At 46.0% G+C, this 15,560-nt stretch overlaps 1 protein-coding gene across 3 annotated transcripts in view; it reads left to right on the plus strand.

The window, feature by feature from the left end:
* JCAD (junctional cadherin 5 associated) overlaps window positions 1-11,428 on the plus strand; it is an 89,204-nt gene extending 77,776 nt beyond the window's left edge. For all 3 annotated transcript variants that reach the window (XM_048511278.1, XM_048511279.1, XM_048511277.1), the window contains exons 3-4: window positions 1,476-5,152; window positions 9,310-11,428. In XM_048511278.1, coding sequence (XP_048367235.1) covers window positions 1,476-5,152; window positions 9,310-9,344 — 3,712 coding nt within the window. In that variant the 3' untranslated portion in view covers window positions 9,345-11,428. The remainder of the gene's footprint in view (window positions 1-1,475; window positions 5,153-9,309) is intronic.
* Window positions 11,429-15,560: the final 4,132 nt, after the last annotated feature.

Here is a 15,560-nt window from a genome sequence, read left to right on the forward strand (position 1 = left end):
AGATTGGATTATTGTAATGTGCTGTGTGTGGGGCTTCCTTTGAGTACCGCTCGGAAGCTTGAGCTAGTGCAGAATACTGCATCTCATCTGCTGACCGGCGCTTTGCATCAGGATCACATCAGCCCTGGTCTGAGGAGTCTGCACTAACTTCCAATGTCTGTTGGGCTCAATTCAAAGTGCTGGTGTTAATCTACAAAGCCCTATATGGCTTCCATCCTGGGTACCTGAGAGACTGCATCTGCCCATATATTCCTGCTGAGATCAGAATGGGAGGCCCGCCTGGCTGTCTTGGCCTTGTCAGAGGCAAGGCGGCAGGGGGCACACCAGAGGGCCTTCTTCTTTTGGTGCCTAGAGAAGACCATCCTCCACCCAGAAGTTTGGCTGAACCCAACCCCTTCTGGGAGGGCCCTCCAGGATGTCCGTACACCCCTCTTTTTGTGAGTGGGTGGGGTAGACATGGGAGATTTTAGATTGTGTGGGGATTTTTAGAGTAGGTTTTATTGTGTTTTTAGAATGGGGGTTTTAGAATGGGATTTTTTGTTTTTTTAAAAAAATTGAGTTTTATTATGTTTTTAGAACGGAGTTTTATTGCGTTTTTACTGTCATGATTTTAAGGTTGCGTGTGTTCTTGTAATCTGCCCAGCGACTGTGGTATAGGACAGATAATAAATAGAAATAGAAAAATAGAAACTTGTTGCAACCTTAGCAAAGTTGAATGTCAAATAGAGGTGGTTTGCTATTGCCTGTCTCTGTGTAGCAATCCTGGAATCCTTTCGTAGCCTTCTATCCCAGATCAACCTGACTTAGATTGCAAAATCTGGTGAGATCAGCTTGGTCTAGGCCAGGAGTCTGCAACCTGTGGCTCTCCAGATGTTCATGAACTACAATTCCCATCAGCCCCTGTCATCATGGCCAATTGGCCATTCTGGCAGGGGCTGATGGGAATTGTAGTTCATGAACATCTGGAGAGCCGCAGGTTACACACCCCTGGTCTAGGCCTTCCAGGTGATGTCAGAGAAATAAACTAGGGAAAAATAAACACAACTGATTTTTCCCCTTCTATAATTCTCTGTGGCTTGAGCAGGCATTTTTCCTTCTTCTCCCTGTCACCGCCCCCTTTATCTGACTCTCAGTTGCCCTCAATGTTCCCTGGACCATTCTCAGTTCTCCGCAGGTTGTTTTGATTTTTCTCTCTGGTTAATTATTTTTCTGCATACCTGTGGAATCCCCTGAGTGCCGTTAATGATGCTCTGTTCATATGCCTCCTCTACAAAACATTTCTAACACATATGCATTGCATTAAATAAAGTAACTATATTGTTAATTAAGTACAGCTATAGCCAGAGCTGCTGGCATGGCTCCTCATGGGAAGTCCATATGAATAACTTCTCCTGAATCCTTAGTGTGGAAAGAAAACACACATGTTTGTAAGAGCCTATTCAGTGATATCTTTCTTTCTTTCTTTCTGTTTGTAGGTTTTATGACCAGCCTGAGCTAGTTTCTTCTTCGCACCCAAAGACAGATAAAGACCTGGCCTACTGGAGAAGAAGGGGCCAAGATTTTAGTGCATTGTTTGGCTATACTGACAGAGGAGACTCTGAGATGAAAGGAATAGCTGCACCCCGTGCCTTATATGGGCATGACAAAGATGGCCAATGGGAGGTAGGAGGAGGTACAGAGAAGACGAGGGGAATTGGCTTGCAGGAGAGCTGGAAACAGCCAGGTGACTACAGATGGAATAGTTTAAGAACAGAAGGCTGGAACTTACCAACCAAGTTAGGGAGGCTCATGTCTGACGGAGACATGCTTCAAGATCCATACTCAGTCAGGCACGGTGGAGAAGCCACTGTTGCTTCCCATTCTAAAGGGAAATCTCAATCTTTGCCGAGAGTTCTTTCACCAGAGAGCCTGAGGTGTGTTGAAATGCCCTCCTTGGTGAATAATCTCTCACTGAGTGGATTGAAAACAATATCTTGTCCCCAAACTGGACTGGCCCAGGAAATCTCCAAACACTCTGAGCCGGCAACTCGTTGTCTTCCTTTGCCCAAACCAAAGTACGGCCGACCCCTTAAACCTCCTTCGTACGAACTTCATCGGCAAACCAGGGGGATGTTGGCCATGAACTCACTTCAGGATGGCCAACAGAAAGAGGAAGCCACCTCTTATTTGACTAAGGGTAATGAGCACAGTCAGGAGAGCTACCCTCAAGATTCCAGCCTGGAGCCGCCTGTGTACATCCCGCCTCCATGTTACAAATCTCCAGCTCAGCAAAGTACGGATCAAAATTTGCCCAGCGAAGTGCCTGAGTACAATGTGTGCTTTAATAACGGTTTGCAGAATCCAATGGAAAGAGCCATCCTAGGGTATCAGCCCTCTGTAAGTAATTTTGGGAGCAGAGAGCAACACTATAAAAACGAGCAGGTTCCTCATGAGGAGAAAAGGCATCGTAAGCATGTGGAGAGCTACTTGTCCTCTGTCCAGTACATTCCATTTGATGACCCTCGAATAAAGCATATTAAAATAGCACACTCAGATATTCTCCAGGAGGGCAAAGCGACTGGAGATGCCAACAGGTTAAGTCCCCGTGCCTTCCAAGAGAGTGCTCTGGAACTTGAGTACGACAGTGCCTTTTTGGATACGTCAGGTTCACTTGATAGTGCTGCTGTGAGACTCCACCAGGTCTCTGGCGACTCTGTAAACAGTAGCAGATGGCTAGCAGACTCGAACGCAAACCAGGACAATTGTGCCTTACCCATCCAAAGGGACTGTTATGACGCAGGTAATGACACAAGTCACAAATATTCCAAAAGCGGGCTGCTCGCACAAAGCCCCCGTGCGGAACTGCCCTGTGAGACTGTTACTAAAGTGAAAACGTTTGAACCTGGAACGGAGGTCCACAGCAAGAGGAGTTCAAAGAAAAAAATGAACGAGACTATATTTTGCTTGGTCTCCGTCCCAGTTAAATCAGAACTCAACCTGCCAGAGACTGATAGGAACAACAACTTAACACAGGGCGCTGTTGAGAAGAATGGGTTTGATAACAGCGGGGTTCTGCAGGAACAAAGTCTTCTAAGTACCTCTTCCACAGACTTGGAGCTCCAAGCCCTGACAGGAAACATGACCAATAAGAACGAGGTACAAAAACAAGAGTTGTGGAGACCAGAGTTCAAACAAACAAACGACTTCAGGCTTTTGCAGTCTGCGAAGCACAAAGAACTTCACTACTCTGGCTCGTGGCCAGGTGACCAGTATAAAGACCAGGAAACGCAGACCAGTTTCACAGAAGAACCAAAACTCTTGCAGCTTTCCCGTGGCTCAGAGCCCATCGGATTAACTAAGGGGCCACCTACTCAGTGGTTAAGGAATGCAATGTCCACCACAGAACCAGTAACATTGACTGTGTTACCTGCTGATGACAGAAGATGTTGGCAGGATGCATACAGGGTGAAAAGTGAAGGGTACCTTGACACCTCGAGCAGTAGGGTGTGTTCTAGGACTGCGGTAGCTGCCCCAAAGGCATACCAGAAGGATCCGCTTTGCACATCGAGTCCTCCGAGGCAGGAAAGAGAAACCAGTTCTGTTCTCAGGGAGGAAGCCAGGAGCAAGGAGCTGTTTGGGCAGTTCCTTCTGAAGCCTGTTGGCCGACGCCCTTGGGATGTGATAAGTGAATTAGAAAGTTTCAATAAGGAGCTCCAGGAGCAGGAAGAAAGTAGCGAAGATGGGTTGGAGAATGAGGAGAAGCCGAAGAAAGGCAAGGAGAAGGAGGGGAGTCGAGAGGGTGGGACTTGCAGAATGGAGGGAATGAGCCAGGACTGCAAACCCACTAGGCAGTCTGAGACAGACACGCTAGTTGCTCCCGTATTTCAGCAGGCCAGAGAGAAAAGCAAAGCTGAGCATTTGAGTCAATCTGAAAGGCCGGGCACCAGGGGGATAGGTAGCGACCTTCATTTTCATGACAGATCACAGCATTGTTTGCAGGCAGAAGAGGCTGGTGAATCAGCTAGGCCAGGAGATGGGTATGTTATTGCAGAACAAAGAAAACAGGAAACCGGGGAAAGGATAATAAAAGCAGCGATTAGTTCCTGCCCAGTTAAAAAAGTTCTGTTGGATAGCTACGCTGATGAGAATCATGACAATCCATTCAGTGGGATCAACTCCAGGGAAACAGCTCAAGTTAAAACCCACAGAAATGATGTGGTTCAGTTTGATAGGATTAAGAATAATACGGTGCCCTGGAATAACCTAGCTTTAGAAAGAGGGTCTGGAGTACGCTTGTCTCTAACAAACAGGAATCATGGTCTGTCTGAGCCAGATTTGAGATCTGTAGGCCTTGAGAGTGGCTGTGCGCTGGGCACTGTGGAACTTGATTCTGGGATGCCTGAAGTCACAGAGATTCCCTCAAATGAGTCACTTCAGGAAAGAGCCGTCAGGATTTTGGGGATAGAGGTGCCTGTGGAGTCACTTGTGCCCAATAGTAGTGCTCTTCCAGAAGAGCCTTTTAACTCTGATAACGTTCCTCAAAGCTTTGAGTTGCCAGCAGAGAGGGCACTTGGCCGCAAAGAAGCCACTTCTTATGAGGGAAGGAGGAAGTGTGGCTGGATGGAAAGCTCCCTTTTTGTTGGAGACAGGAAAGTCCTGTCAGAGTCTTTTGAAGACCAGGGATCTGATGAAGAAGTTGTGTTAGATAAGCGTCATTGTGACCCTCACAAAAGTCTCGATAGTCAAGGAGAAGACCAAACTCCCCTTCCTGAGTCAACCGTTCTTTCATTTTCCGAAAGGAATTTGGTCCTGTCAGGAATGGAAAAAAGAGCCAGAAACACCTCAAAGGTGATTGAGACTCTGCAAGGTAAACTTGCTTCTCCGCCCAACCGAGCCGCCATGGATCGCTTGGTGAGGATGAAAGAGGTTGACTCCGTTTCTCGCATGAGGCGCCTGAGCATCAAGAATGCTGATTCTGTGGAAGAGGGAGATGAAGACAAACAGGCAAAGAGGGCGGAAGAAAGAGGAGGCGGCACCTCCTCCGGTAGTAACGAACTGGCCCGCAAGATGTCGCACGGAAGTTCTGTTTCCAAGCGCATAATCTCACTGGCTGAAAATGGACTCTCTGACAACATAAGTGACAGGAAAACGGGAAGAGATCTGTTTTGTTTAGGTAAGATCTGAACTTCCCCAGGGGGGTTTATGGCAAGTTCTTTGATGGGAGATGAGTATCTGCTTCCTCTGGAGGGTCCTTTGAAGGAAAGCCCCTCACAGCCCCTCTTGGGTACCCTGCAGCTGCTATTCAGTTGCAAGCAAAAAAAAGGAGTATTTCGTGGCTGGAAGTTTTACCTCAGTAAAATCTGGTGCATTGAATTATAATGGACTTTCATGTCAACATGACTGCAAACACACACACACACATGCATGCATGCAAATACCTCTCATTTACATAGCCTGGAAATATAAATACAGTTGGCAGTGTTTTGTATAAAAACTGTAGAAGGTACAACCCCCCTCACATTGCTAGTTTCTGGGTGGGGGGTGGGTGGCTAAATCCCTATTGGAACCATCTCTGTCCCTTTTCTGATTCTCTGTCCCTTTCAGAATGAAACTGGTGGCTACTCATAGAGCTGAACCAATAAATGCAATGGCTATTCAGCATGTGACCTTGGAGTTCAGTGAAATCCAGATATGTAGTTTGCCCCCTCCCACCCCAAAAAAGCAGCTATTGGAGTGGGGTGAATTGGTTTGGGTCTGGTGTTGGTGAGGATATTAAGCCTTTCTCTTTTCAGATCTACCTTAATTGAAAATGCGGCTCTCCATCTGGCTGCTTCTCTGCATAAAGTAAAACAGTTTCCACAATTGGGGAAACAAATCAGTGTGGGGAGAGTCTACCCCCCCTCCCATGCTGTGGCTCTGATCTAGCCATGTAGTTGCTTTTCAGGGCCAGAGCACACATCTGGAGTACCAGTGTCCTGTGAAATTTTGCCCTGAGTCATCTCAGACCTTCGACCACAAAGTTCACAACAGCAGTTCTGTGAGCAAATCTGTATGGCGCTCGGAGGAGCCAATCCGTTAGACCAGGGGTAGGGAACCTTTAACACTCAAAGAGCCGTTTGGACTCGTTTTCCACGGGAAAAGAAAACACTTGGAGCCGCAAATAATTTTTGACATTTAAAATAAAGATAACACTGTATATATTGCAGTTTTTTACCTTTTACTCCACTCATTCTGAGAAGCATCCGCCCTGCTGCCTGCAGGGCGGGCAAGGATGGGGCCAACGGCTTGGCCTTGCCAGCCGCTGGGAAAACGCTGCCCTTCTCGAATGGGGTGGGCGAGAGGGGAAGCCCGCGGCACTGCCGAGCCGGCCACGGGCAGTTGGTGCGCCCGCCCTGCTGCCTGCAGGGCAGGCAAGGATGAATCTGGCGGCTCGGCTCATGGAGCCGCAGTGCAAGGGCAGAAGAGCCGCATGAGGCTCTCGAGCCGCAGGTTCCCTACCCCTGCGTTAGACAATGGGATCTCTTTAGTTCTAATCCTGTACTTTAAAGAATTGCAATTTTGGAGTTGAACAGTGGTGAGGGATTTGAGTGGCAGAAAGGAAGGAAGATTTCAGAGCAAGGTTTCCAGTCCTGGTACAAAACTGTATTTTCTAAAAAAGTATTTACTGTAATTACTTTTTTGTGCCTTGAGAATAGGCAATTACACAGCAGCAGCTCACTCAAAAATCACGTCTGAAATACTGGGTTGGGGATTATGCCACACCCATTCCGCTGCCGCCTGGTTTCAGTGGTGCCCATGCTTCAAAGAGAGTTGTCATTTGCAAAGTAACTTTTAAGGTAGCTATAAGAAAGGCCTATAATTGTAAAATGAGAGAGTTGGTCTTAGAGAAGAGCCATGTTCTGGAGACTGTGCTTGTTTACATAGCCTGCGGTCTTAAGAAGTTGCCAGATCCTCGGAGCCATCCTTATCAGCAGACAGATGCAAAACGTGGAAGTTAACAGCAGCCTGGTGGTCATGGTTTTTCTCCAGTGGGCAAATCAGGTTTCACTGTGTCAAAAATGACCAAAAGGGACCTTGTCAATAGAAAGATGGTCTTCACCTGCTAGAGTTGAGCATAATCTCTTGGAACTTTTAAAATTTTGTGTAGATTTTTGATCTAGGGAAAAAACCTGTAGTTGGCTATTGTCTTCTGAGGTAGACAGATTTTGTGACGCATGCGGATAGGAGGATGAATGGACTCAAGCAAATATCCCTGAAGTATCTGTAGATGAAATTGGGACTCCTGGTACATTGGCCTGCATTGCATGCCTGCTGGGTCCAAGTAGGACAGCTTAATACAGACTTACCTGGCTTTGACCCCCTTAACCAGAACAGATTTTCAACTGAAATAGAAAGGCTTCTTCTTAAATATTGAGCTTGCTGCTTAGATACCAACATGTAATCGTACAGGTGGAGAGTGCCAACATGCACATCCCTTAAAAATGGGATACAGGAGGTTTAATGGGTCAGTGGTATGGACACGTGCACACATCCCTTTCTGCATTGTGAAAGAAATTCTGTGCACTATAATCAGAGAGTGTTTGTGGCTTCATATGAGTGAACAACGGAGTCCAACTCGTGTTCTAAAATGAAAACCTCCCATCTTTCTGATCCATAAAGAGAGATCCCTTCTTAATTTCAGGTCAAATTCTGTTTTGCCAAGTCTTCCAAAAGGAAATGTAATTAGGAACATCCCCATTTACCCATTAACTGTATTGCATCCTGCTCTCTCAGTAGAACAAGAATCTTCCCATTTCTACCCAAGATTGTTTGACACAGCTTGGGTGCTATTGCAAAGCAGGAGTTTTTTTCCCTGCTCCCCACAGAATCTTGGTGCATCTGTGACACACATACACACACCACCCCGGTGCTCTTTTTCCCTGGCTTTTCTGCTTTCAGGCCAACCTTGCTCCAGCAATAAGGCAGAATGAAACGTAGGCCCCTTCCGCACACGCAGAATAATGCGTTTTCAAACCACTTTCACAACTGTTTGCAAGTGGATTTTGCTATTCCGCACAGCTTCAAAGAGCATTGAAAGCAGTTTGAAAGTGCATTATTCTGCATGTGCGGAAGGCGCTGTAGAGAGGGGCACCTATCCTATGGTAACCTGACCGCATGAACGGTTAACATAGTTATCTCAAATATTCCTGGTTTTTAGGTCTAGTGCAGGGGTAGGGAACCTGCGGCTCTCCAGATGTTCAGGAACTACAATTCCCATCAGCCCCTACCAGCATGGCCAATTGGCCATGCTGACAGAGGCTGATGGGAATTGTAGTTCCTGAACATCTGGAGAGCCACAGGTTCCCTACCCCTGGTCTAGTGTTTCTCTTACTGCGGATAAATCCTGCGGATTTTCTCTTGCTGCTGATTTTCTCTTGCTGCGGATATGACAAAGAGCATTCCTTTTCAGGGACAGGGTTCCATGATGGCTGGATCATACACACACACCCACACACCCACCCACACACACACACACCAATCAGTATACAAGTGCTCACGTGACTTTTCTGCTGTTAATATAACATGGGGGTGGGGCAGAATGTCTTCTCTGTTCCTACACATTGGTTGGATCTGACATCAGAATAACTTTGTAGTGAGTAGAAAAGGGAAAGAAAAGATCGCCAAGGTGTTTTCCACACATTAACAGGCATGCATAGTTTCTTCGGCTGTGGCTGAAGAGGTGGCAGAGAAATATTCTAAATAAGTAGGTCAATACTTCCATTCCTGGCATGAGGACTGTATCTCAGGGAGACTTGCAGCCTGCCCGCTCTCCAGTCCAACGAAACAGCAAATGTTTCAAGGTGGCAACCACCTACCAAGCCCCGCCACCAAATTGAGAGCCAGCATGGTGTAGTGGTTAAGAGCAGGTGCACTCGATTCCTCGCTCTGCCACTTGAGCTGTGGAGGCTTATCTGGGGAATTCAGATTGGCCTGTACACTCCCACACACGCCAGCTGGGTGACCTTGGGCTAGTCACAGTTCTTCTGAGCTCTCTCAGCTCCACCTACCTCAGAGGGTGTTGGTTGTGAGGGAGGAAGGGAAAGGAGCTTGTAAGCCCCTTTGAGTCTCCTTACAGGAGAGAAAGGGGGGACATAAATCCAACTCTTCTTCTTCATTTGCGAACGGTGCTCAAAAGAGCCGCTAGAGAGCCATATGAGACTTCTGAGCCACTGAGTGAATATCACTGAGTTAGGCCCTTAAACAGGCAGATTCATCAATTACTGTCAAGCAAGGAGACAGGAATATAAATTCTAGTTGTTAATGCAAATGGCTGCCTTTCTTGTTTTGCAGGTGCATATGATCCCACCAGAGTGGAAAGGGTGTGACATGAAAGAGAGGCACAAGAGATGTCCGCCCTCCACGGACCATTTTGCTGGTTTCCATCACCTGGGAGTTGCTTTCAGCTTGAATGTCCTTGAGCGTACTGACAGGGCCTGTCTTCTGCCAGAGGAGAAATAAGTGCTTCTTATTCCCACTGCTTTATGGAGCTCGCCCAGAAGAGAAGGGGGGGAAATCCACTAACTTCAGAACCATCTGTCTTTTCTTTTATAAGTATTAAGACTTAATGCCTCCACTTGGCATGAATTGGTCATTTTAACAGTGTTCAGCCAGGATGGGGAATGAGGGGTAGGGAGCCTGGCTTATTTCTCTGTGTGAAGTATAAACACAGGAGATTAGCAAAATGATTTTTGAAAGAATGTGAATTTTCTTAGCTGAACCTCTGAACTCTGAGCGCTTTTTTTTTTTAACGCCGGGCATCAGCAGCATTCGAGGGCTGCTGCTCTTTCAGCTCAAGTGAACACAAGCCAGTGGGTAAGACGACTGATTGGAAACTCGACTGGAAAAAAAAGGGCCTACGATTTGAGTTTCTCGCTTGCCATTTGCAAAGTGCATAAAAGCTAAAAAGCTCCAGCAGGAAAAGGCCAGGCCGTTATACTAATGAACGCTGAGCCCGCCGCTGCTATGAACTTGCAGCTTCGAAACAATCACGATGCCATCCTGGCTCTCCGTTTGCACTCAGTAATATGTCAGTCCTGTTCCCTCGGCCCATGTTTTCATTTCATAGCCAAACATTCCTTCGGTGACCAAATTGTGCATTTAACGTAGCAGAACAAAACAAATCTCTCTTTCTTTTTTTGTACGATGGGAATCTATTTTTCTACTGTGTAAGCAATTGCTAACCATTGACCAAGCCGAAAGATGTTCCCTGTCTATTTTTAAGCAGTTGTGGCTTTCGGAGAAGCAGAAGGGTTCAAGAAGGATTCACTTGCTCATCTGTGTGCTCTTTTTACGTTATCCTCCTATTTACCACTGCCACTTTCTGTTGTTGTATAAAAAGAAGTATGCGTGTGTGCTTACACGTGTGTATACATATAAATCTCGCTCTAAAAATACCTGTGTATTTACGCAGATGTTTGTTTCCTTGGTTGGATTGCTGCTTTTCAGGTAGGAACACAGCTGAAAATGATCTGAGTTGGTCTTCCAGCCAGAACATTCTAGACTAGAATTACCACAAAAAAAAAGAGTCAATGTGAGTGACAGGTTGTACCCATAGACCCTGGAATGGTTTTTGTCTGCAGGGTGCAAAGTCATGACTTGTAGCAGGGCAAACTTTTCAAGAGACCAGATCTCAGGATGACTGCTCCATCATTTGCTACTAGCTTTAAGAAGTGCAACTTCACACCTGTTTTTCTTGGTACTCGCAGCACCTAAGAGCACGTGCCCCTGCCCTCTGGCTTAATAGCTTTTGGCTGGCATTTTGGTGCTGTGCAGGATCTGAGAGCTCTACAGGTCTTTGGTCTCAAGGTCTTTCCTGCAGCAGAAGCGGTCATGTCCATGCCGGGACCATTAAGCCAAATCTTATGAGCAGCTTTCTTGACTCAGTAGCTTATAGATTGGGCTGTTTCTCTGTTGGCTTTTATATAATGATTTGTTTTAAAACCAGGATTCCGTGTCTGATCCACTCCTACAACCGTAAAGAGAAAAAGCCATATTGTCACCTTAAAAAAATGTTCAAAATATTTCATGTGTATAGAAAACCGTGTACATTCTTTTAGGATTAAAACCATTTTAGCCTGCTCCACACTTATTTATATAGATCATTTGTTATCTATGCTTTTATGATTTGTTTGCTAACACCCATCTGAACATCTATTTGTGTTTGTTTATATTGGCCTTTTTATACGTTGGTTCTGTTCTCTAAAGCCATGTTATCGATTAAGCATTTCATGTTCCTTTATCTTAATGTTGCAGTGGTCCTACAATTTGGCCAAATATTAAACTATCCACCTAATGTGCTTTTGGCAGCCATAACTGCTTATCTGTAACACACGATTCTATTACGTAGAATCTTTTTAAAAAATATTTAAAGTTTGTTATACGTTAAAATAAAGCTGTATGGCTTGCTTTATTGGAATGTGTGGATTTCCTTTCTTCTGTAGTTGGAAGGTGGTGTCTGTCACTCTCATTTGGTTTATCAAAACTTCAGTATCATAGTTGGTGTCTGGGATTGAGCAGAATATTCCTACCTGCCCGAGCAGCTGCTGCTCCATCTCTCTGACATCTACCATGCATTGACTGCGTGGCAATCCAGCATTCTGGTGCAAAAACTGCATCTTTCTGCAGCTCAGCGAGTTACTAGGGGCTCAGCCAGGAGACGCAGGAATGCCAATTACATCTCTGTGTGTGTGTGTGTGTGTCTCTCTCTCTGTCTCTCTCTCTGTCTCTCTCTCTCTCTGTCTCTCTCTCGTTGCTGACAATTCACAGCTGACTTTTAGCGACCTCTAGTGGAGTTTTCAAGGTAAGAGATTTTCAGAGGTGGTTTGCCATTGCCAATCTCCTTATCAGTCAGTGGCAGGAGAAGACCTGGACGCCAAAGAATATGATGGCTAGATACCATAAAAGCTGATACAGGCATGGACATCAACCAGCTGAAGGAAGCAGTACTTAATTGAAAAATGTGGAAAGAGCTTGCATATCGGGTTGCCAAGGGTCAAGAACGACTGAATGGATAACATCATCATCTCATCACACCCCGGTATTACTTGGAGGTCTCCCATCCAAATACTTGGCAGGGATGAGAACATATCTCTGTGGCCCAGCTATTCACCAGGGGCATGTCCTTGAGGGGCAGCAGTGCCAACTTTTTCCTCACGGTCCACTTAGTCAGTAGGGGCACACCTTCTGGGCTTGATGGTGGCTCTGCAACCAAGAGCCAAAGCAGGAGCCATGGGGCTGGCTTTCCAGGAGGAGCTTCCAGTGGAAGAAGCCTCATTGGGCCAAGTGGCAGAGGTGGGGCACACATGGGCTACCATGCGTGGGCCTATCCAAACTTTCCCTGGCTGCCATCGAGGGTTTGCTGAAACCTTTTTGTCAAAACTTTTTCAGCAAAGCAGATTTGGGACAGATGAGAGAAAATCCAGGGAATACTGAAGAGGTTAAAGGCTTGCAACATGACACTATGAAGAAGCAGGGAAAAATGCTTCCTGAGACATCCAACCCAGCCATATATCTCATCGGGGAAAAGTCCCCTGTGTCCTTGCTTGGATTTGCACCCCATAGAAAAAGGCTGTGGGTGCTTGGCTGGTTTGCCACTTTTTTGCTTTAAAAATATTTTCCCTCTCAGCTCACTTTATATAAAGCAGCTTCCAAACCAAAATGAAATACGATGCTGGAATAAAATCGTAAGCAGCAGTGACGCCAATCATGGCTTATACATGGTACCAAACACACATGCACCCAATTGAGAGATCCACCTGCTGAAATGAAGAAGAGGAAGAGGAAGAAGAAGAAGAGGAGGAGGAGGAGTTTGGATTTATATCCCCCCTTTCTCTCCTGCAGGAGACTCAAAGGGGCTTACAATCTCCTTGCCCTTCCCCCCTCACAACAAACACCCTGTGAGGTGGGTGGGGCTGAGAGAGCTGCAAGAAGCTGTGACTAGCCCAAGGTCACCCAGCTGGCATGTGTGGGAGTGCACAGGCTAATCTGAATTCCCCAGATAAGCCTCCACAGCTCAGGCGGCAGAGCGGGGAATCAAACCCGGTTCCTCCAGATTAGATACACGAGCTCTTAACCTCCTATGCCACTGCTGCTCCTGAAAATACTCAGCCCAGAGAATGAACACAATCCCACAGTCCTCCAAGCTCACTCATATTTTTTGAGAAAGAAATCCATGTAACTTTCAAAAAGAAACACCAGAAGTGCACAGCAAGGCTTTAAAAACCTGACAGGTTTTAAAAGTCTTGTCAGGCACCTCTGCTGGCAAGGAAAGAGGCTACTGTGAAGAAGGTTACGGATCTTGTGACGGTTTAACATACCTCCACAAAAGAGAACATGCCAAGATGGTTGAGCTACGCTGCTGGTCTTAATGAGCCGGTTGACTGAATATGAAGAGGAAACACAAGCAGGGCATTGGCACAAAAGGTCTAAGATAATTAAACCGATTAAAGTCAAAAAGATTTGGGGATTACCTCAGCGTGTTCTGTGGTGGCCACGGTTCTCAGGGCTGCTGTCTTTGGGGTAGGGAAGGGGTTCGATCTTGCCACTGAGGAGATGATAGAGACCCAGGTTAGATAGATTGATTTAGTCATAGACCACTAATAAAACACAGAATGAAACAATACAAATTCCAGAATGATAAAATAAAGGGCCGTCCAAGGAAACTAATAAAATATTCTAAATTTATAATTTGTTAGAAAAGTGAATATAATTTAACCACTAAAACTTAACTGAGGAAACCCAAGTGATACATTATGTGCAGATAGCATTAGCTTCGACAGCTGCTTATGTGAGTGGGAACCACTTGAAGGGGGGGGGGGGGAAGAAGCAGGGAAGAAAAGCAACTGAGGGGAAGAATTAGGACTAATAAAAGGAAACACTTCTTCACGCAACGTGTGATTGGTGTTTGGAATATGCTGCCACAGGAGGTGGTGATGGCCACTAACCTGGATAGCTTTAAAAAGGGCTTGGACAGATTTATGGAGGAGAAGTCGATATATGGCTACCAGTCTTGATCTGCCTTGATCTCAGATTGCAAATGCCTTAACAGACCAGGTGCTCGGGAGCAACAGCCGCAGAAGGCCATTGCTTTCACATCCTGCATGTGAGCTCCCAAAGGCACCTGGTGGGCCACTGCGAGTAGCAGAGTCCTGGACTAGATGGACTCTGGTCTGATCCAGCAGGCCAGTTCTTATGTTCTTATGTTCTTATGAGGCAAAGGGTGTAACCCTTTTCCTGTCAGAATTCTTGCAGCAACTGATTCTTCTCCAGCAGCTTTTTGACCCGTCGGGTTTTCAGTGTGTTTGTGGGTCTGTTCCTCATTTAAAACCCTACAAGGGAAGGGCACGAGGAAGCTGCTTAGGGAAGCAGTTTGGAGCAGGAATGAATGCATCGTGCGGGGAATGAATTAACCACCCCCTTCCCCCTAGAACTGACTTTGCATTACCTCAGCAGGCCATTGGGGCCTTGATTGTTTTGGCCTGAGACCAGCGACAGATTGAGCCAATGTGCTGTCACAGCTCACTCATTCGGTGAGATTTAGAAGTCAGCCTGAGGTAATGGTGTCAGACTAGGATCTGGGAGACCCAAGTTCGAACTCTCACTATGCCTTAGAAACACATTGAATGATGTTGGGGCAGTCATTCTCTAGGATAACATGGAGGAAAGAAGAACAGTATTGTAAGCTGCTTGGGGTGCCCATTGGAAAAAAAATGGCGCATAAACAGCTGAATAAATAGCTGAAAAGGGAGTGGGTGATGTACATCCTATTTTGTTTTTGCAGAGGTGTAGCTAGGGGAAATGGAGCCTGGTGCAAAATCTGAGTTTTGCTGGGGGGGGGGGGGGGGGCTCCCATGTTTGTTTGTGTTTTTTCAGTTTTCGGCCTGCAGGGTGCGCAGTTTAAATATCTCAAGAGTAAAAAGTTTTTTAAAATATGACTCTCAGACTTCTGAATGAAGACAGAAGGAAATGCTGCCCTGCGTTCTAGTGCCCATATTGACAATAACACAAAATGCTGAGTTATCATTAGTTTTTACAGCCAAAATTAAGTATCCCCTGTTCCTATGTAACTTCTTTATAGGCTATCCTAAAGTGTCCAACCTTAAGAGAAAGGAGAGAAATGGTGTGTTTTACAGACTTGTCAAGCTTTCACCCTGTGGTGCTTTAAGGGGCTTGGAGAATTTTCTGATTCATGAGCAAGCAGCACGGATCACATGTTATTCAGAGAGATAATTGGCAATTCACACCCAGTCTGTCTGCAGATATTGGCTAAACTTCTGGAGCTATTGAGGTAAACCAGAGACAGTTTTACTGCTAATTGCTTTTGTGTTTGCAATTATCTGCTAAATCTCTCTGCGGGGGAATGGAGCAAATGCTGCATACTCTGATCTTTCCTGTTCAGTTTGCTGGAAAAGTCTAGTGGTTCTGCAAAGCGGCCTCCCACCCACTCAGAACAATGTGCTTGCAACATGGGCTGGAGAATTGCATGCATGTGTTGGGGGTGATGGAGGAGGGGGTGGGAGGAGAGATTAGGCAAACTCCGCATT

Source organism: Sphaerodactylus townsendi, linkage group LG11, assembly GCF_021028975.2.
Source record: "Sphaerodactylus townsendi isolate TG3544 linkage group LG11, MPM_Stown_v2.3, whole genome shotgun sequence".
Taxonomy (NCBI): Eukaryota; Metazoa; Chordata; class Lepidosauria; order Squamata; family Sphaerodactylidae; genus Sphaerodactylus; species Sphaerodactylus townsendi.